The sequence below is a fragment of the Neolamprologus multifasciatus genome, chromosome 22, assembly GCF_963576455.1.
Source record: "Neolamprologus multifasciatus chromosome 22, fNeoMul1.2, whole genome shotgun sequence".
Taxonomy (NCBI): Eukaryota; Metazoa; Chordata; class Actinopteri; order Cichliformes; family Cichlidae; genus Neolamprologus; species Neolamprologus multifasciatus.
Window position 1 is genome coordinate 16,167,228 of NC_140459.1, and position 22,189 is coordinate 16,189,416.

The 22,189-nt window shown below is 40.0% G+C and overlaps 1 protein-coding gene across 7 annotated transcripts in view; it reads right to left on the minus strand.

Moving 5' to 3' along the window:
- LOC146493202 (ras/Rap GTPase-activating protein SynGAP-like) overlaps positions 1–22,114 on the minus strand; it is a 63,400-nt gene extending 41,286 nt beyond the window's left edge. For 5 of the 7 annotated variants that reach the window (XM_085147830.1, XM_085147826.1, XM_085147825.1 and 2 more), the window contains exons 1-5: positions 21,709–22,114; positions 16,262–16,368; positions 5,536–5,624; positions 5,248–5,369; positions 695–848 (exon numbers count right to left, since the gene is read on the minus strand). In XM_085147830.1, the coding sequence (XP_085003956.1) occupies positions 695–848; positions 5,248–5,369; positions 5,536–5,624; positions 16,262–16,364 (468 nt within the window). In that variant the 5' untranslated portion in view covers positions 16,365–16,368; positions 21,709–22,114. The other 2 variants (XM_085147829.1, XM_085147824.1) reach the window with 2 other exon arrangements.
- Between the last annotated feature and the right edge of the window lie 75 nt (positions 22,115–22,189).

Here is a 22,189-nt window from a genome sequence, read left to right on the forward strand (position 1 = left end):
GGTTCTACACGAAGGTCAGCTGCTATATGCTGATTTCAGGTTTATACGTCTATAATAAAGCAGTCTTTTCTCTGAGTACGTTCTGCTATCTAAGCTGAGATCTAACATCTAGGCTGTCTGATTTATCCATAAACAGATGCTACATCTCCGTCAGTTTCTAATAGTAAAATTAGCCCTCGTATCAAAACATATTGATTCTCCTGCAGCTGAACAGGCATGCTGTTGATGGAGAGAAAAACTTGCGCAGATCTGATCATTTCTGACTCACTAATTTGTGCTGCTCTTACATCATATATCGCATCGGGTCACTTGTTAAAAGTATTTGCTGCCCATGCTTATAGATCACTTGCAGAACCTTACACTCCATTGGCACATTTTTGCAGCCTTGAGGTACTTAGTCCAGTTAGTAAATCTGGTCCTGTGTCTTCAAATCACTTCTTTTGTTTTTGTGCTTTCTGGTAACTCCGAACAGACCAAACTATCAATTCTCAGTTTCCAATTTTATATAATTAACTCAATAATTAAAGCACTAATTCCATGAACCACTGGGCCACCTCATTTATTTTTCAAGTGAGGTGTGAAGTGGCTTTGTAGTGGCACCTGAATTGCGACATAAATACAGTGAGATAAAACAAATCCAGCAGCAGGGAAGTGAAACCACAGAGAGGGAAAAGGTTAAACAACCGCAACGCACCTCAAAGCAGTACTCTTGTCCTAAAATGCTAGAATGGACGGGTTTGATTATGGCGTCTTCATCCAAAACTAGGTCCAAAGCCTCTGCGGCACTGCTAGGAGAAAGGAGGGACTCATGGGAGTGGGATTCTTTGAAGCTCTGCATCAAGCGAGTCCTAGAGAAGAAGAGGAAGATATTGACTTACTTTCAGAATTCAGATGTGATTATGGTGGTGTTTTCACACAATATGAGTCACTGTAGCTCAAACATCCTCATGTGTCACTCCTGCAATTTCAACACAATTATTTTAGATGTGATCCTTTTATAATGAGTTTATGGAAAAAGTAAACCACACCAGATTTTCAGTTCTTGCGTTTTCAGTTTGGTGTATTGACTTTGCTCATGTGACTCATAATGTGTATTAGGAAACGGCCTATAGCAGCCCAGCTCGTGGTGTCGTCTGAAAATGCAGATATACCTTTAACTAAACTACAGTAACAAAAGCTGAATTTAAAGGTCGATATTACCGTCTAGTAATGTAAATTCAAGTGCTGAGAAGCAGCTCAGCAGTGTGCACTCTAGTGCAGGTATAAAAACGCAGGGAGGATTATGGCTTGATCATGGAATAACCTTTGAAGAGGGCAGCTCTGTCAAAGAACAGAAAAAGTGGTGGAACTGAACGCAGAAATGTGAAAGAAGCTGTCTTTAACAGGCAACAGAACTGGGAAAAAATGGAGCAAGGAAAGGGATTTTGTTGCTCACAGTAATGGGAAAAGGAGAAAACCTAAATATAAACTATTGTTTAACTTGCTGTGTGTGTTACCATCTCAACTAGTGAGTGGGCGCCTGTCCTTTTGGTTTAACTGTAGCTTTTCAGGCTGCAGCAAACAGAGACTGAATGAGAACCATTAAATTGATTTGCTGGCAGACAGACATTAGAGATGAAGAGGGCTATGGGCTGCTCTATAGTCACGACTGGAGGCTCAGTTTAGACTGAATGGTTAAACATTTTATTTTTAAATTCTGTAATTAAAAATAACACTCCTCGCTTTCTAGTTAGACGTGAACTGGAATTAACGGCTGATTCCAAAGATATGGAAATAGATTTCCCAAAAGGTCAGTCTATTCCTGTAATGTTTTCCAAAACTGGCTTTGGTGAAAGAAAAAAAAAAAAAAAGTAAAATACAGTGTTTATAAAATCTTATTAAGCAAACACCAAACTGCTCTCCTAACCATTGACATTTGCATTTTGATGTGGACAGGGATCTTTTAAAAAAGAATGGGGAAATGTATTTGTGAACAAACCTTAGTCAGAAAGTGATCAAGCAAATTTCTCACAATGGAAGCTTTTCAAAATTAACTTTAAAGTACAATTAGCAAAAAAAATATGGGGTCTAATTGCACCAAAAGTATGACTCAGCATGTAGTGGTGCTTTGAATGCACATACTTAGCGCAGCATTAGTTACGCAGGTCACACACATTTCATTTGATAGCTGTTATTGCAGTTACTACACATCTGCAAGCCACTTTACAACCCACCTACATCCCAGCTTTTCCTTTCATGTTGTATCTGGCCTAATCAATGTCATATCTGTAGTAACTGATGCCTGGAGTAGCAGTAACTGGTCCATACAAGAGTCTTGCTGCACATTATATACACTTATGGATGATCCCAGAGCAGAATCACGCTGCTATAAATATAAATTACTGCAACAGGAAGTAACAATCTTCTGACTATCCTGGTCCTGACTGAATGGATAATGATGCAGTAAAAGGAGAAGAGAAATTTAAGGCTGCATTTTAATACTGATCAGAAGAGGAGTGAATCATCGTGTTAAGGGAGCTGACGGTGCCATCGCAGAACGCAGGACATGGTAAACCGACTTGGCAGCAAAGGCCGAGCAGCTGCGTTGGAAAGCTAGAGTGTGAAGTTGAATGCTGTGGGTTTATTGCAAAGTCAACTTAACACTACTGAGTGAATTAAGTGTGTGTGGGCAGAACGCAGAGCAGGCTGTGAAGGCAGCTGTCTGAGGCAGCGGTGAACGGCTGTGGTTAGAGGGGAAAGGCAGATCGACCGAGGCAGACTTTAACCCCATCGCCGTTTAGCTCCCTCCACCACCTCCTCCTTCACTGCTGCCCCCACAGAAACCCTCGGGTCAATGCAAAACTTGCTTTAACATCTAAACCAGCAATCTGAATTTTACAACAGAGGATTTCTACGCGCTTTGCAAAAACGACACACTGATTACTTCTAGGATCGGTCAGCCACACCTGCCCTAAATGCGTCTGTTACAGCATCTCCTGTAGTGAGAGCAAAGTGTAGTGTCAGCATTAGATTTTTACCTTCTCCCTCTCTACATCTTTGTACTTCCCATATGTGCATCGTGACTGGATTGTGTGAGGACTGCATAAAATTTTGATCACAATGCAAGCGAGAATCCATCGGGATGTGACCTTAGTTCAGAACGCAAAACAAGAAAAAGCTGCGGTGAAAGCCTCTAGAGCTGCAAGCTATTGCATCCCGACAAGAAAAATCACACTAGTGTCTTCACTGCAATGCCCAACGGATTTCAACACTACACTCATTTCAGCTCTATTTTCCTGACTTTGTGCTGATGAAAACCAGTGATTCTAATTGTATATATGAGCAGGCTTCTCATAGAGACATCTCAATAAAAAATACATGAGTATGAGTACATATTTAAATAAATGTGCATCTAATTAAGCTGCTATTGTTTAATCTTTTTGTGCAGACATAAAACAAACTGAACTAACAAACCTTTTCCGTGTTGTGATAATACAAGCCTTCACCCCCTATTTATTTTCTGTTCATCTGTAATAAATCGCAGCTCAGAGAGCATCATTGCAATGATTGGATAGACTGCTCTTCTATTAATATCACTCAAATGAAGATCTTTCGTCACTGGCTGAAACCATCTGTGAAGGTATCGCTAAAGGCAGCGTCCTTCTTTCAACGGGGCTCTGCTTTTGTGGCTGATAAGGAGCTACAGTGGGAGCGAAAGCAGTCATGAGCTCCTCGGAGATTCATACACATTCTGCTTGAGCCACTTGAGGACAAACGTGTCCCTTTAAAAGCACAAAATAGATTTGTGATGAAAGGATTAATGCATATCTCTAATTGGGGTAACACAAATCTTAATGATTGCATGTGAGCATGACATGTGAGTAATAATCCGAAGCGCAGGTACGGCTGATTTAAAGACACCGTTTAAAGAAACGCCCTAAGAGAAGAAAAGAGCATTTCAATCAGTGATAATGGATTTAATATTATCATGCATAGAGACCCATCATAGAATAGCCAAATAATGATGTCAGCATTGATGTAGCCAGTTCAGTGTTTATACACTTTTTGTCACCATTAAAGTTAAACAGTCCCTTTTTTACCCATGTTGCCTAAGCTATATTTGGAAGCTTTAAAGCCAGCGTGCAGACCCATTACTTTTTTCTTTTATTGATCTGTTGTCCTCCATAGGCCTTTTTCACAGCAGACATCACAGCTGGAAAAGTGCAAATACAAAAAAATGAAAATGAATAAGTGGCACACTTGAATAGAAGAGAGTCAAAGTTAATCTCACTGGGAATAACACTGACTTCTCCAGCTGTGATAAGTCAGATGCTTGCTGCAAAAAAGGCCCGTATAGATTAATCATTTACAGACGAATGGCTCTGGATGAGTGTTCGGACCAGGCGCCTGACAATAAAATGTATTTTCTGTTGGTTAGAGCTTGCTAACATTTTGGCAACTGGTCATTCATACCAGAGTAAGTAGGACTGTAACAACAAAATCCCTGAGTTTACTGAAATGAATCAGCTTGTCGGTCGGCTTGTAACAGGCAATCTTAAAACCAGGTACTGACATTAGCAACTCAATGAAAAGAAGGAAAAAAAAAACCCCACAGCTTTCAGGAAAAAAGTTAAGAGGTTTTGCCATTGTGATGTAAAGTAGCCACTGAAATAACACACAGTGCACAAAAACAGGATTGTCAGACACCCAAGAAAGAACAGATTCTGATTGCTGATGGTTTAGCTCCCAAGCTCAGTGCATAAATGTATCCACTATCTTAGTGATGGCTATGATACAATTGAGCTCGTTATAACCAGGACGTTACTAATTCCACACCTGCTGGCGATATCTGTAGTCTATTTTTTTCCAGATTACATCAGCTAGCAGAAAACAATGTAAATGTTTACAGCCTCTGGTTCTTTATACTCAGTTGCGGTTTGTCTGTGTATCTTCTGCATACTTTAACTTCCTTCAGCATTCAAATTCATGCTCTAATCTTTTTTTTATCTTTTGTTTTTGTCATAAAATCAGTGAAATGGCAAAGGAGTAACTTTCCAGGTACTGCGAGTGCCTTTTGTCTCTGGATTACAGACCATTACCGTATCAAAAATTCTCTTTCAAACTGCAGCCTTGGCCTCGTCTGACTTTTCATTATGAATATTGGATGAACTGTGAGCACATCGTCGCTCTGAGGTAATAATATTTAAAATCTGGAATGGAGAGCAATGGACAGATCACAAACTGGAAATATATATTATGATTACTTACCTTTCTTGGTCAGCACTACGAAACCGGGGCAAAATCATTTGTCTGAAGCTGCTGGTCCGGTCAAGTTTGGGCTGACTTTTTGCCCTCTTGATGGAACCCTTCAACCTTCGATTGAGAAAGCTCTAAAGATTTAAAAAATAAAAAATAAAAAAAAACAGGAGGAAAATAAGTTATGGTTTTACAGTGGGAAGTTTACAGAGGAGCTAGCTACCCTGCGGGGTTTTCTACACAAGCATAAAGCTTACGTCACATGCTTGAGCGTGCATTGTATGGTTTTATTGTACTTACCGGCTGTCTGAAAGGCTGTGGGGTTGTATTGGGAGGAGTTTCCATGCTTGACTGTCTTGCAGAGGCAAAACTTGCCCTGCGAGATTGGTCTATGAAGAAAAAGTGCCAAACAAAAGCAGCAAGAATAACAGAGTTAAACAAATAAGAAATGGAAAAGACTGAAACCTTCAATAAATGCAGGAGCATAACTTGAACACAATAATTATTAAACGCTGAGACTTTGTGGGGATATCAGGGATTGAAACCAGTAAGAATTTTGTAATTTTAAACTTACATCTACTTAGTTCAAGCCATTTAAATTTATCACTTATCATGTCTTTAAATTCACATTCACTTCAATATTTATGTCAACCAATGTTAAGGCAACTCCAGCTAGTACAATCTGGCAGCCAGTTCTGAGATAAAGAGTTGGATTATCACATTTTTACTTTTTTCCAGGCTTAAATATTTTATGTATCAAGTCTGCCAAAATAGAGGAAATTTGCTAAGAGTTAAGAGATCTCAGTGGAAATTAACTGTGTTGGCAAACTACTGTACTCAAGCACGATAGTGAAATTCTGCATCAGCATGATGCCGTGAAAGCAACTAAAGGAATGATGTCTTTGATCCTGTAATAATGAGAAAGAAGAAACAAAACGCAACAAAACATCAGTAAAATCCTGCATAATGCTTGAATCAATCAAGCAGTTATGATTTTAATGATTTTTTTTGTCCTTTTTTAAAACTAATTTTTATCCGTTTATTGTTACATTTTGTTTCATTCTCTCTGAGGTCACAAGACACAAGTTTTCCATTAGTTAGAAACGTTTTACTGCTTTCACAACAAACTTCCTACTCATAGCTTGCGTCATTACCTTGCAGCTGCCACTTCAGTCCCATCAAGAAAGGAAAACATCATCAGAAAACACTGACAGAACACACATTATTAGCAGGCAAGATACCAGCACAGAGAAGTTCAAGCTGAAGAACACCAGCAACAAGAACATACATCTACAGCCCCCCGAGAAAAACACAAAAAACAACACAGTGTCTGAAAAACAACTGCATGCCCAAACAGATATTCGTCATCAGAAGGGAAAACTTTTTATATCTAATGCCAGTGGAAAATGACGCAAAAAAAGAAAAAGAAACCCTGATGTGAGAACTATATTCGGAGGAAGACCCACACTCTGATGAGTCATCTTGAAACCCATGGTCTTGGTTTGACTTTAGGCTAGTAGCAACTGAGGAAACATGGTGATGGATCTATAAAAGTATATGCATCTATCTTTGAGACTTTCTCTGCACGAGTGTCTGTGTCTATGTGGTGACCTGGAAGGCAATTCCAGTGCAGAGGAGCGTGAGGGTCACAGAGTACGAATATATCCATCCCACATTATCCCCATCTTTAAATATGAACGACAGAAATCTGAGGTATTCATTAACTGTTCAATTTCCTCAAACACCAAGTTAAAATAGTAACTGTGGGAAAAACTGATCTCACGATAACACTCACATAACACAGAATCAATAACCAGTTTGTTGGATTTCATCAGAACGCAAGGCCAAAATGTTTCTGTGTTTGCTGACACGGTCAGATTAAACTGGTCAAATTAAGATGCGTCAACTGTTTCCTTTACTTATGTCCAACTAATACCAGTTTACCGTTAGGACTATATGGAACTATATGATATTGGTTTTAGCACCACAAATGCACTCTCTCCAGAGATTATAATTAATGATATAACACCTTACCACCCACAATAAAATGTGACGCAGCACTTAAAAAAAAGCCAGTCAAGGATACAGATCGAGAATCCCAGCTGTGCACAAAAACAGCCAAGCAATGAGGCAATCAAGAACAACCAGACTTTCCAATATTTCCTCTATTTGCTCTTTCTTTGACTGCAGAATCTCAATCAAATTACATCTATAGTCTGAAAAAAGTGGGTTATTGAACAGTTTCTGATACATAAACTGGAAATAAACAACAATCCAGTGAAATTTGCATCTTTAGCCTGTGAGGATAACAGTGTGTGGATTGTGATAGACTACTGGTTTTACAATAAACCATCAGAGTTTTTAAATAAGAGGCTAAATCATTTATACATGTATTATAAGTGGCTGTCTATTTACATCATTGCTAACCAAAATTCAAGGAATGGACACAGTCTGACATCTACGAGTTAAAAAGACTTAAATCTGTTTTTTGCATGTTAATCCAGATCAGGATTGTCAAACTCAATTTATATTGTGGGCACATACAGTCCACTTTGGTCTTAAGCACTAAGTACACTAGTGTGTGTGTGGAGTCTTTAAAAACAGAAAAAGCTGTAAAACATGAAAATAGTTAAGAGTTCAAAATCTATGCACTTCTTTGCATTTTCCAAAGCCTTCAAGCATACCAGAGTCTTTGCCAGTAAAGAAAAAAACAGTTTGGACGTTAGCTGGCTTTTTCTGTGCTGCGTAACCTAGCTAGTACCTAGCTGTTCCTGTAACACATTTTATATAGTTGACATAATAATGTCCCCATCTTTAATTCCATTGGCCACTGTAATCATACATAGGGCAGTCAAGACATTAGATTTTCTATCTGTAAGTTAAATATCAGGCAATGGCTTATAACTGGTTAGCTCTTGCTAAAAGAAATAAAACAAGGTCGCTCTATTCAAAGGTTACAGGCCATAGCTAGCAAATACTCTGGAACATAAACCTCAATAGAAACCACAACATTCAGTTTTTAAAATCTAAACAAATTACTTAATCTATATTTTGTTAATCTGATCCCAAAATGCACCTTCCCCAACTTCCCTAACATCTCCAAAGCTATTTTAAGGCAGAATAAAGCTAGCATGTTTCCCTCTCTCTGAGTCAAGCAGATGCTAATCACCTCCTGCCTACTGCAACAATCACATCATACATATGATATCACTTTATATATATAGTCTTCAGGTAATAGGCTGCTTGTGTACCTTTATCTTATGTGCAAACCTTTGGGAGCACAATCTATATTTAGCCTTTCCTCATGTCCCCAAGAATGAAGGTTTTTCTTTAAAAAAAACAAAAAACAAAAAAGCAATCACATTTTCAGCTACACACTGTTCAGCCTTTCACAAGTGGGAATGAGCCATGTCAAAAGCTACAATACGGCCCTCAAGTGAGCCCAGGTTGTACAATACGGTCATATTCCATTTTATATGCATGCATTCTTTTAAGCTAGCTTCAGAGCGTCCGTATGTTTCACAGCACATAAGGAAACGTGATCGTGTTTCATGTTCACAGTCGCTCTGCTGTTCTATTTTTGTCTGTGATTGATCTGCTGGAGCATTTTATTTATTTATTTATTTATTTATTTTTCCTTTAGAAGTTACCCATTACCCACGGGAGCCCTTTTTTCTTCCCTTTGCAATGCAAAATCAAGACACTCTGTCATCCTATGATTTCCTCACTCCCAAAGCCTCTAAATAGGCGACTCTCCAGGTTCTATTCTGAATCCCAGCTAATTGTTTGGTATCCATGGAAACAACTCCAAGGGCTTCTACTTGAACTGCAGAAGATACGGGCACACAACTGCACAGTAAAGATGATGAAACACACCAACACGCAGCACAACTCATCTGTTTCTCCCGACAGACGCGTGAGAAAAATGCTCAGACCCGTCGGCCCGACCACGAGGGATGGGCGGGAGCGGATATCTTCCTCGATCGTTGTGGGGCCGAATCCCAACTCTGCCTCGTGTCTCAGCGCGAGAGCAAATGGATCAAATGACCAAGCAGACAAATATTTAGGTTGTATTGTCACCTGCCACTGAGAAAGTCACCTGCAGCATGCAGTGATCTAAGGAAACGTGACATATCAGACCACATGGATGCGTTCGCATCGGCTATTCTGAATGTAAATTGCTGTCAGGACTCAGTGTGTGGGTGGCAACAGCCTCTAGCTAACTGTGATACAGAGAGAGAAAACAGAAAGAGGAAGACTGCGAGTGGGTGTTGGAGAAACATACTCAACCTTTATCATGTATATCTCTATTAATACATATCTGGAAACTTTGCTTTTATAGAATCATTTGAATAAAATCATTTTCAGGTAATAATCCCCCCCCCCAATCAGGTGTGAAAGCTGATGTATATAATAATGAGTTATCCTTGAAACTGAGTGATCACGACAGCAATTTAACAATTATGATTTTTCTGCAGATATCTACAAAAAACAAAAAACTCAAAACTCTGTTGATTCCAGAAAACACACTTGTGAAATCTACAAAAAAATACTAATAACCCACCAGTTCACCAAATCTACCAAATCAGCATTAGCTGAAACAATGATGCCGTCACAACAGGCAACCTCACTAATCCTTCGTCTCATGCCACCTTACATAATAGGACACTTCAAAAAACACTGGACCGTAGCATTACTGGTGCTCAACAAGACTGAGGGGCTGCAGCCATGCCAGAGCCTCTAATTCTCCACAGAAGGTGATTTGAGGTAAACACTAACATTAGCACGCTTTCACTCATAACGACAATGCTATATTGTCAGATGTTTGCATCCTAGGATGATAATATTAGCTATAATGAGCACTCTAATTAGACACTAGACAACTGTTCCCCCTCACTGAATCTGTTTTCTTGCTTTTAGCCTAAATAGAGGATGGGATACACACCGACACACACACAACTTACTCGCTGCTAATTAGAGCTAACTCCAATATACAGTGAAGCTCGTTAGTTTTAAAGGTATTTGATCATAAACCTTTCTATTTCTGATGATGATACCTGCATGAAAAGTTAGGGGACTGTCAGAGTTTAGTAGTCACTTCCCTTAGATGAGGAAAAAAGAAAATTCAGAGGATCACCAAAGGCAGCTGCAGTAATTACAGTCTGTGGAGCTCAAATCTTCACAGCAATCAGTGTAATGAGAGGCATAGTGCTAGCATGTTAGCTGAAGGCTGGTATCAGATCTGCGCAGGTACCCTGAGATGAGGTATTCAATCAGTATCAAGCAAAAAACTGAGTCTTTACCTAAAATAATACCATAATTAGTTCTTGGTTTTTGGCTGTAATCAAACAAAAAAAGAAGAAAAAAAAAAGACAGTCCTAAGACTCAACGTGAGCAGGTTTTCACACATATTATAAAAGCTGTTAATAGCCCCTCGCAGTTTCATTCGTTCATAATGTTATTTTAGAGTTTGTGTCTCTGAAGCGCACAACTATGACTCAAAAATAAATAAATAAACCAGTAAAAGTATGGCTCAAATTCCCATAGCAGAGGAAAATGTAGGTTTCAGGGTTATTTAGTCGAATGTAAACACAATGCAGAAAACATATTGTGCTCGATTTATGTAGGTTAAATAAAGTCAATAGGTTTATAAAACGACGTCCTCTTTGTTATAAAAGTTTTTAAAAATCAGTTTAAGACAATTAATGTGCTTTTACTTTTAACACCTTTCCATAGTTTCTCCCTCTGACAGGAGAGAGTACATAATCACTTCTGTTTGTTTGTTTGTTAGCAGTCCCCGCAATTTTTTAACTTCACACCAATATACCAGGCCTTAGGGGACACGAGTACCTAGGTTGGCTAAGCTTGTCCTTCATTGTTAGCACCCAATGAAGGACACCTTGAAAAAAGCATTTCTTGAAACCATATCGAGTAATATGTCATATGGAAGGGCATGGAGAGAGCTGTGCAACACACTTTTTATTTTTTCAATATGACGCCCTACAACGTCACAATATCAGTATAACAGGCCACGGTGAGCATGCTGTAATAAAAACATCATAAAATAGTATAGCTCTTGGCCTTCAGGGAGAGTCTCTTGTTACTGTATCTCTATTTTCAAGCAGGTTAAAAATCCACATTCATGCTGCTATGTTAGACGGCGTCTGAGGCCTACGTCTTTCCACGATGTCGGCGTCCGGTTTGTCCCGGAGTGACAGTGTTTCCAGTTCACACGCACCAAATCTCGTTATGTGTGGTCTGAAGCATATGACAACAAGGAGGCTCCGGTGACTCACAGACCAGGCCTGCTGGGGCAGATGTTGTTTTCATGTCATATGGAAGTCTCCATAATTGCCATATTCCAACGAGTAAATACTGCCATGTCAACAACCAACCCGTGATTATGCCATGGGAAGTTGCTCTTTTTATGACAGCTCCGAGTACCCATAAGGTAAGCCAAACTGTCAAGGTAGCCGCAGTTAATCCTACCCTAATGGTAATGTGACAATAGGCTCAGCAAACTATGGATTAAGATTTCATCACTGTCTATTAAGTTCAAGTGAATAGAAGTTTTGTACATTTAATAACCAAATATATGTTTTACAATGTCTGACAGTTAACCCTTTAGACAGGTCATGACTTTCACTATCATAAGCTCTGAAATAGTTCAGATTGTCTATAATATGATACACAACTTCATAATTCAGTGAAACAGCTGGCTGGTATTTTATTACAGGGTGAGCATGCTGATTGGCTGAGGTCTTTCTGTGTGGCGTTTCTATGTTCTCCCTGCGCCTGTGTGGGTGCCTCCTCCCTAAGACGTGCATGACAGGTGAACTTGTGATTCTGTACTGGCCGTAGGTGGGGATGTGAGAGCGAGCGCTTGCCTGTCATTCAGTTAGCTCTTCAGGGAGTATCCTGGCTCTATGACAGCTGGGACAGGCTCCAAGGAAGAAACAGTCTGGATGTCGTTGCATGTCCCGTACATTTATATGCATATTGGATTTTCCAGCTACATCAGTGATAACCGTCTTTAATCCAGGTTACAGTGAGATTTGCACATATACAAACATATTCAGTACAGTGCATAAGTCCTGAGCCATCCCTCATTTCTTTACATTTTAACTTTGTCGTAGTTTTTTTTAAATTTTTCTTTTGACACCTGACCATTTTCAGATGAACTATTTTTTTGTTTGTTAAGCCACTTAATGCTGACCTATGAATCACTCATGCACAAAAAGACGCCTAACTCAAGAAATGAACCAGTGTTGTGTTGAAACAAGCAACTTAAAAGAACCTGTTTTAAATTGTATCTTTACGCACTTTGTTACAATTAGCCTTTTTTCCCTTTTTTTTCTTTTTTAAAGGTCTTAGGCGAATATAAGAAAAATGTCAAGTTTGACAAGCATCAATTTTCACCAACAAGGTGATTCTCAGAGAGCCATTATCTGAAAACTTGGTGTATGTCAGAATGGTGTGCAGTGTGTCCATAAATCAATTCAGATAACTGGACAAAGAGGACAAAAGAAGAACTGTCAGGCCTAAAAAAAAAAAAACCCTAATCTCTAGCAGATCTGAGACATAGATCTGGACCTTCCAATTGAGCCATGTACTGTTCCCCAAAGCCGATTCAGACATGGTCTCAGTGAAACGATGGCTGTGAAGAAGCCATTCTTAAAGAAGGGAAACCAGGAAAAAAGGCTGAGGTATGCCAAATTTTACAACAACTGGACTGAAAATCCACGAGAACAGGTCTGATGGAGTGGTTCAAATCTACATCAATACAAACTTAAGAGCTCAGAAAAGGCGCAACAATGAGTGTCTACAGTCCTGTGTAAAAAGGTGGAGGCTCTGTCATGGTTTGGGACTGCACTTAAGCCAGCGGTGTTGGGGATCTTATTAAAATTGATGGCACCAAGAAAGGTGCTGTCAGATTTTGATCCAACATGCAGATCAAAATCTCCCCAGAGCCTGAACCTCAGGATTATTGAAGCAGTGTGGGACCATCTTGATTAAGAACAGAACAAAAGGCAGCCAACACCCAAAGAAGAGCTTTGAATGTCCATCAAGAAGTAAGAATAACTATTTCTGAAGACTACTTGAAAAAATTACAGGAAAGCTGCCTGAGAGAGTTCAGGCTGTGTTGAAGAATAAAGAAATGCAAAATATAAAGAAATGAGGGTTGGCTCAAGATCTTGTACAGCACTCTAGAACATCGCCAACCTGACTTCACAAAAAAATAATTCTTCCATTTCAATTTCGGTGGTATGATATATAAATTAGTGCTGTCAGCGTTAATCTCGTTAAAATGACGCATTAACGCGGCAAATCTCCGTTAGCGAGTTAATGCGGAATCGCCCCATGTGTGGGGCTGCACGAGGCATTAACATCATATTAACTAGATTAACGCTGACAGCACTAATATAAATAAAAATTATACATTTTTAAAAAAATATCTTATATCGTTACATCAATTATCCTAAAAATATAACGTGAGAAATTTTTATACCACAACGCTTAGAAATTTGTTATGAACGATTTTAGAGATTTTTTAAAAAACAAACTTTTTAAAAAATGTATTCAAATGTTCAGCTGGTGAAATGCATCTCCCTCTACATCACAGTTTAGGGCAAGGGTTTGTGATTCTAGTGAGAAAACAACATTCTAATACAATTATGTCAAATTTTTGTTTGTTTAAACTAGTAAAACTGGTAAAATATAAACTAAAAAGGATTAAAATCACATTTGAAACATGCAGCCTCATTAAAGTGAGTAATTTAAGAACGAGTCAAAGTGTTGATGTATCTGATATTCTCTCTGCGCCCGTATGATGAAAGTAAACGCAACTTTGTTCATGATGGCAGAAAAACTTCACTTTGTTTTTTTTAATCACTTCATTACACTCTTGTTTCAAGTGTCAGACTAGTGTTTAATCCAGTAGTATTTATGGCTTTTTCCAGAAAAACTGAATGTGCATAAAGGCATTAACTATAATATATAAGAAGAAATAGAGAGATATAAGAAAACTGCTTGCACGGTTCATTAACACAAGAAGCAAGTGAGAAATGTATTTTAATGTATTTTAATTTATTTTGTGTTCATTTGTATGAACTGACTCTTCAGAGCCAGTGTTTAACATCTAAACGCCAAGTACGACCCATGGTTCATCCACCATTGTGAATTCGAGCAGCGTCACAGGTGCTGAAAAGCAAACGCAGATGGTGTAATGAGTGTAAAAAGTTAAGGCCATTCATTTACAGCAAGCTGTCCAAACAATCATCCTGCATGACTGACAGGAGCAAAACCTCGCAGCATCAACTCCGTGGCTCTTTGACAGCCCCGCAGCCTTGCCCCAGGAGGTTTGACACGGTTTAAGTGTGAGCAGTGATTTACCAAACACAGAATGACACGGGAGATGGCGAGCGCAGAGAGGTACAAACTGCTGGCATTTAGAGAATCAGATACTTAAGTATTAAGTCCTGAAGTGCCCGCTGCATTTAAATGTGAAGTGAGAAAACATTAGGGCTGTTTAAGAGACTTAAAAACCCCTTTCGAGTGAAGACCCAAAGATGACGGTCTTACTAGCTCGGTTTCATGAGCCCAGCACGTACACCTAAAAGACCGAGATGCTTTAAATTCAACACGCCTCACAAAAATGTGGACAGCTGGCTTTATTCTAAGTAGAAAAGCGACACCTCTGACTCTTCGGAGCCACTCTGCTGCTAAGTTTAGAAGCAGCACTGTAATCAAGGAGAAGTAAAACGCACAGAAGAGCTGCAAGATGAGAGAGGAGAGGTGGGTGGAGGGGTTGAGGAAGCAGGGGCAGTGTGGGAGCGAGGGAGCCACGGGGAAGAACCTGCGATCGGCTTGAAAACTGGCAGATATTTCTGGAGAAACACTGAGTATTCTGCAGTGTAACCACTACTTCTGAAGGCCAAGACAGTACTGTATAAAAATGGCCTCTGAGCGGAGGAAGACACAAGAACAGTAACCCGAATAAACAATCTAAAGTTGCTCTCCATCACGTGTGTGTTTTCTGTCTCTCTCCTGCCTTGTTCCTCCCTGTGTGCGTGTGTGTATGTGTACTAGCCAGGGGAAGTGTGGCCTAGTTACCATAGGAACATGTTCACAGCTTGTGCACTGCTCTCTATCCAACTACCTCCGTTTTTGCTAATGTATTTAGAAGCTTTAATGCTATGCTTGTAGATGAGCAGATCCAAATTAAAGAGCTGAGAACGAAGATCAAGAAGCAATGTGGATACCGCTCTTGATATCGACCCCGCTAAGATATTATATTATTTTGTGAAAGCACACATCAAAAATGAGGCGATTCTCAAAAACCATCCCCCCCCTACAGTTGCCTCTGACCGCCCCTTGTTTGTTTTGTTTCTAACATGTTTTTTTGTAGGCCTTAATGTCAAAAGCAAAGACAACAGCTTTACACACTGCGCCGACTAATAAAATTATTTCTCTCCCCGTCCCTGAAGGGAGAAGAAATGACTGCTTTCATCTGGGGAGGTAAAGGGAGCACAGTGAGGAGGAAGGAGGAATGAATCAAAGCCGAGTAAAAAGGCAAATGGCGCTATCAAACCTAGAGGATGTCAAAATAAAACTCGGAGCGCGGCTCTGACGGTGAGTGACGCTCCAGTGGAGGATCGAGTGGTTTAAAAAAATAAAAAAATGAAATCATCAATGTGCTGAGGTACTTTTGTAAATCTTTATAATGCTGAAAAGGATTGGGAAACCATGGCAGAAGAGGGAAAAGGAAAAAAAAAAAGCAGGGCAGCACATCTGAGGCTAGTGCATGTTAAACCCTTCATTAACCACTAGCAACAGCAGTGTTGATGCATTTCAGAAAGAACAGAAGACTAAGGGGGAGGAGGGGGGACATAGAAAAACATATATAACAGATAAAAACCTTACTGGACCATGACAGACTGGAGAAGAGGCTAAGAAATGACAATACGCAAAGCTGACGACGGAGAAAAAAGGAGACTTTGACTGGGTCTCGGCTAAACTGACTCACTTGGGGTTAAAACTCCAGGTCCACCACCACAGCAAGCCTCCGCTTGACCAACCAACCCAAACTGACTCTGATGGGGCAGCCACGTCTTTGAAGATGTGTCCATGCAGCTATATGGCACAGACACAAGTAGAGTTTTCCCTTTAGTTTTTTGACATCAGTGAACTAACAATCCCCCAACCCCAAAAAACACATCAATGACAAAAAGTTTTAAAAACAACCAGAGGAAAAAAACGTGAACCCGTTATTGTGCCTGAAAATAACGGTAAAGCAACGTTAATGGAGAGAATGTGTCAAACTGTACAAATCAAATAAAGAGAAATGTAATTTTATAGATCGTAGTAAACAGCGCTGAACGTGGAGTTGAAATGACTTTTTACTGTGCAGTAGGTGGAATCGTTCTTCATCTGCATGGTATGAATGTCTTTGAGGTTTCTGTAGATAAAATGTTGCTGTAGACAACAGCAGCGGGAAATTATCTTTCAGGAAAAAAAGAAAAAGAAACAGATGTTTAGCTGTATGACTCAAATGCAGTAATATGAAAGGTACCATCTGGGGCTGCTGTGGAGCATGCGAACACACAAACTTGTCCATGTCATTAAAAAGATATCCGTTTTTGGGCTGCAAAGCACGGCATGAGCTTCTTCTTCATCCACCCCATCAGATCTGCCCTTTTTTTTTTTTAGATCTGCAAGCTAAATGTCAGGATGCTGCAGAGCCACAAGCAGCTTCCATGATTAATTGATAAGCGTTTCTACAGGCATGGATCCCCTCCAGGTGTGGTGGAAGAAGTATAAAAATATCCTGCTTTGAATGATGATTTGTTTCGGATATGATTTCTCCAACAAAAAGTTCAATTTCTTGCTTTTAAATTCCCTAAAGGGACATTTACGGTAGCTGCCTCTTAAAAAAAATCAAGTATCAATGAATATGCTAATGTAATTTTTGTTTTGTTTAAAAGGTTAAAAAATACTGAATATAACACATCATATTTTCAGTATTTAACAAATGAAGGCTTCAGATTTTCGCATTATACTCAATTTAAGATGCTTACTGGAGCAGGGTTGACCTCCAAATTACACAGAGAAAGAAGCTTAAACACACAATTTTAGCCGAACCTTAAGCAGATGGATGTGAAAGAAAAAAAACCCTGAAGCTATACTTTTCTGTACAGTGACAGTTTGTCATCCAAGAGATTAAAAAAAAGTGAGTGGATGGGGTTTGCCCACATTTTTTATTTATTTATCTATTTTATTCCTGGTTCTTAAAATAAAACTCACATTACAGGTGAGATTTTTGCAGTCATTTTGAAAGTTTTAAATAAATATTCTATGACATCAGGAGAGTCCTAATCAGGGCATCTGACTGATTCCTAAAATACAGCTGTGTGAGATGCTAACAAGGTATTCTGCCCACAGAAATCTGAGGTGGGTTATGGCTTTAGTCACACTAGAGCAAAAATAGAATGGCAACCAAAAAAAAAAATCTCTGGTTCTTTAGTGATTGCGTTGCATTTTTTCTACATTCGGCACCCAGTTGCAGGCAGTTGCGGTTACTAACAGACCACCGTGCAATACCCTCGATCCCTGGGTGACCAGGTGAGGCAACCTGTTTCTGAATCATTTTGATCTGACTGCAATCACTCTCAGATTGTCAAACGTTTGCAGATAATCTCCGTCTAATCTATAAGCACAGACCTTTCTCACTCACTGTGTTTATACACCTCTCTGCATTTAATTATCAGTTATTATTAATCTCTGACTCTCTTCCACAGCACGTCCTCACCGCCAACCGGTCGCAGCAGATGGCCGCCCCTCCCTGAACCTGGTTCTGCTGGAGGTTTCTTCTTGTTAAAAAGGAGTTTTTCCTTCCCACTGTCGCCAAAGCGCTTGCTTATAGGGGATCATATGATTGTTGGGGTTCTCTATGTTTTCTCTGTACTATTTATATGGTCTAACACACAATATAAAACACCTTAAGGGCAACTGTTGTTGTGATTTGGCGCTATATAAATAAAAAAGACTTGAATAGATTGGCAATGTGTTGCAATCAATGTGAGTCAGTGTGAGCCGATGAGCATCTGTACAATAGGGGACAAAACTGGTTGCCAGCTGATTGTTTTTATATAGGAATATATCCAGAACACATTGTTGCTGAGCACCTGTATCAGTTCACAGCTACTTTATGTGTTTCTACATGAATTTCTACATGTCTGTTTCAAATCTTCACCAAGTTAATTGCCCCATTATCACAAACAGATTGCATTTAATTGCCAACTTGACCTAATTCAACTGCAAATTGAAAGCAGACCGAGTCCATCTCATTGCTATTTCATTCCCACCCTTGATGTAACAAAGTCACTTTGAAGACTGGTCGCAGACTGGTCAACGTCTTCAGAGCAACCATTGCAAAGGCAACAATATTGCAAGTGATTGCACACGGTTGCAATAAGTTGTCGTGCCGCAGTTTCCAACTACTGTTTCCCCTAGTGTGACTATAGCATGCCTTCAGTGGCTGTAAGAGAAGAGATTAAGAGGAGAAAAATGTGGGGACAGAGTTGAGGGGCAGTTCTGCGAGAGCAAACTGATGAGTATTATAAGGTATTACGTTGTCAGACTGTTAAGTTGGAGGAGAGGCTCAGGATAGGAAAGAATTACCAGAACCACAAAAATATCTCCTCTTTTTTCTGTTAGCTGGCTGAAAAAAAGAAGAGAAATAAATCCATTGCCTGAGGCAAAAGAAAACAATTTGAGAAAATTGCAGGACAGGATCTCATTGACAAGACTCCCAACTTTTTTTTTTTCAGAGAACATTCAGCTAGACTGTCAAAGCCTTGCTGTCCTTGGCAGCAAGAAGAAGCCCCCTCTGTGTATTGCATTGAAGATGGCTGAAGAACAGCAGAATTACAACGAAAACTTGGTACTGGAGCAGAATCAGCTCTTTGCCGGCTGTCGGGCTCCCAGCTGACAACTGTGACAGAGTGACAAGGAGTCCAGATTCTCAACAGTTCATGAGAAATTGAGAAAGATTAATAGACGTCCATGATTCACGCCTTTCTATTTCAGCTGAACTAACAAAATTATTTCTGGAGGAGATGTAGGAGATAGGCGTTTCTTATGATGACCCATTTCATATGGAGGAGGATGAGGAAATCCTGCGAGGGACAATGAGTCAGACTGAGCCAAACTTATCTTGTTCCATCAAGTGTGCAGCCTTAGACATTTCATTAACTGAAGCAATGCTGTCTCCACCACATTATGCTTTTTGGTTAGGATGGGGAACGGTTTAAAAAGAGCCTACTGAGTGCAGAGACGGTGTGACATAATGGACCATGAAGATGGTGGTCATTCACTGTCCCAACATCAATCCGTTGCCAGTAGAGATGGAGGAATACCAGCAATAAATGAAATCACTCATGCGTAGTTTGGCAAATCATCTATTGCTCCCAACTACACATACTGAACCCAGTACAAAGTCCAGTAAAACTGGGACACTTGCTGGCAAATGCGATTTTGGCCTTATAATAGATATTCACTAACACCAGTGCTGTTATGTAACGAAACGAAACCTTGCCAAAGTTCTTGTTGTCATAGTAAACTGACTACCTGACAGGGCTAAAATAACCCAGTTTAATGATTTTGTTTTTTTTCTATCTTTTAAAAAAAATAAAGACTGAGTTCTTTAAACTATCATTATGGATAACCTGCATCCTCTCCACAGTCCATGCAGGTGTTCAATGTGCAACACCCACAGATAGCTCATTAAGAAACTACAGGTGTCAGTGAAATTAGTGCAAGCAAAGTCTCGCTGACTCTGAAGTAGCTGACTGCCAAGAGAGAGCAGCAGGTTTGTGCATTCATTAAGATGGAAGTTCCCCTTAAAATAAAGTAAATTAATGAATCTTGTTTTTCTTAGCGTGGGGCACAAAGTGTTAAATGCAGCTGAGATGCATTAGTACGTACAAAAAAAAAAGTGCCTCAGGGAAAAATCTCTAAAAACATGAACTATGACATTTAAGCACTTATGAATAGTTTTTTTTTCTACATTACATGTTATGAAGGATTTTCTTTCTACCAATCAGGAGGCTTCCTGGGCAAAACTACTGTCATATTTTAGTCTTGTTCCCTACAAACAACATAGCAGACACTGAGAAGTTTGTACGTGCAAACCATAGACTGTATACAAAAGATGGACACAGTGTCTGGGTCTGTGAAGTGAAGCCAGCAGGGGGAGACTCAGCAAGAACATCTGGTTATATAGAAGTCAATGGGAATACCTTTTGTCTCTCTTGATCTTTGACTACAGTAAATATTTTTCCAATGAGCACACTGGCTTAGTTAAGACTTTTACCTATTAATGAATAAACATGATGTTCTTCTGCTCCAAACAATGCCTCTATTAGAATGGAGGATAAAGCAGCGCATGCTGTAGGGCTTGTGAATGACAAGTTGCTACCAAATTAGCATGGAGCATTTCTCTAATTTCTCAGCCAGATTCACCACTCACTCCTCGTGTTCATAACACCAGGGTGATGGCAAAAATGCTCAGCCTGAGGCATCACAACAGATCACTAACAACCAGGAGGCAACACTGAGCTTTTATATACAGTCTGTGGTGGCACAATAAGTGGGTACTAGGGATACTGACAGCATGTTGCTAATTTAGAAGGTGGTGTACTACATGTAGCGCATTAGCCTTAGCTTATATTTTGAGTGGTCCCTAACCGCTGCGAATACTGGCGGTTGGGGACCACAACCGCCCTTGAATACCTGAAATACTCAAATACTAGAGACCCCCCTCAAAAACACTTAAAAACACCAAACATACCTTAAACTACTGTCTTAATGAAAATAATTGGCGAATGTTTTAGATATGCTCTATGAAAAAAATCCACAAATAGGAAAATTTTCTGCAAATTTTCACTAATCCAAACCAGAGGATGAGGGTGGCACGTTTTTTGGGGAGAGGGGTTTACAGTCATTTACTTTGTTTGGTGTAAAATCACCTGAACAGCTTCAATGTTTTGAGAATAATTTCTAACAGTAAACTGAAAAAGCAAAAATACACACATATACAGCACCAGGTTTTGTGTAAAACTGTTTTACATCAGCGTGTGCTGATGTCACACCTTGGCTGAACCCTTCACAGGTCACGCATCCTGTAAAGCATGACCTTAAAAACGAGTTAGGTGAGACAGGCTGAACCGGGACACCTGCCTGCTGTGTGCAGGTCTGCTGAGTTTCACTTCTGTATGAACAGCTGGTGCAGACCCTCCTGTCTTTGCTGTAGATATGCAGGCTGTGAGGTGGGCTAGCATCATCATACCAGCTGTCACTAACACTAGGTGAATACTTGACAGGGAGATCAATGAAATACTGTGCATTCACACAGATCCCTAAGTTCCACAACATGACATTTTCCATCTGTCCACACTTGAGAATAACACTTACCCAAAATTATAGGACTTCCTTAAGAAGAAATCTTAGTTACATCTGTGGATGCAGACTGTATCCGGTGGGCTTTCCAGGGCACTTGGGAGTGGGGGAGCGGGAGGCTGAGGTTGCAGGTTTACTTTCTTTTTGGGATGAAGGTAGAATCAGTTTGTGCAGACCTGAGAGACGGTTTCCAAATGAAAGCCCGATGCTGTCCTCTTTGAGAGAGAGTTGTGTTTTAATCATGAGGCCAACTGGCAGAGCTCCTCTTGTCCCTCACCTGTGCTGCAATGTGTCCATACGTGCTTCTGTCCAGAGCGAAGGCTTCGGGGGGAAACGTGAAGCCGACTGTCATAGGGATCCCTTCAACTTCAGCTCAGTCCACCACTGAAGCCAAATCCTGCCCCTCAGCAGCGGCTCCGGTGTGCGGCTCGGCAGCTCTCATCTGCTTCTCCTCCCTCTCTTCTCCCTCTGCTGCTCCCTGTCCTCCAACTCTATT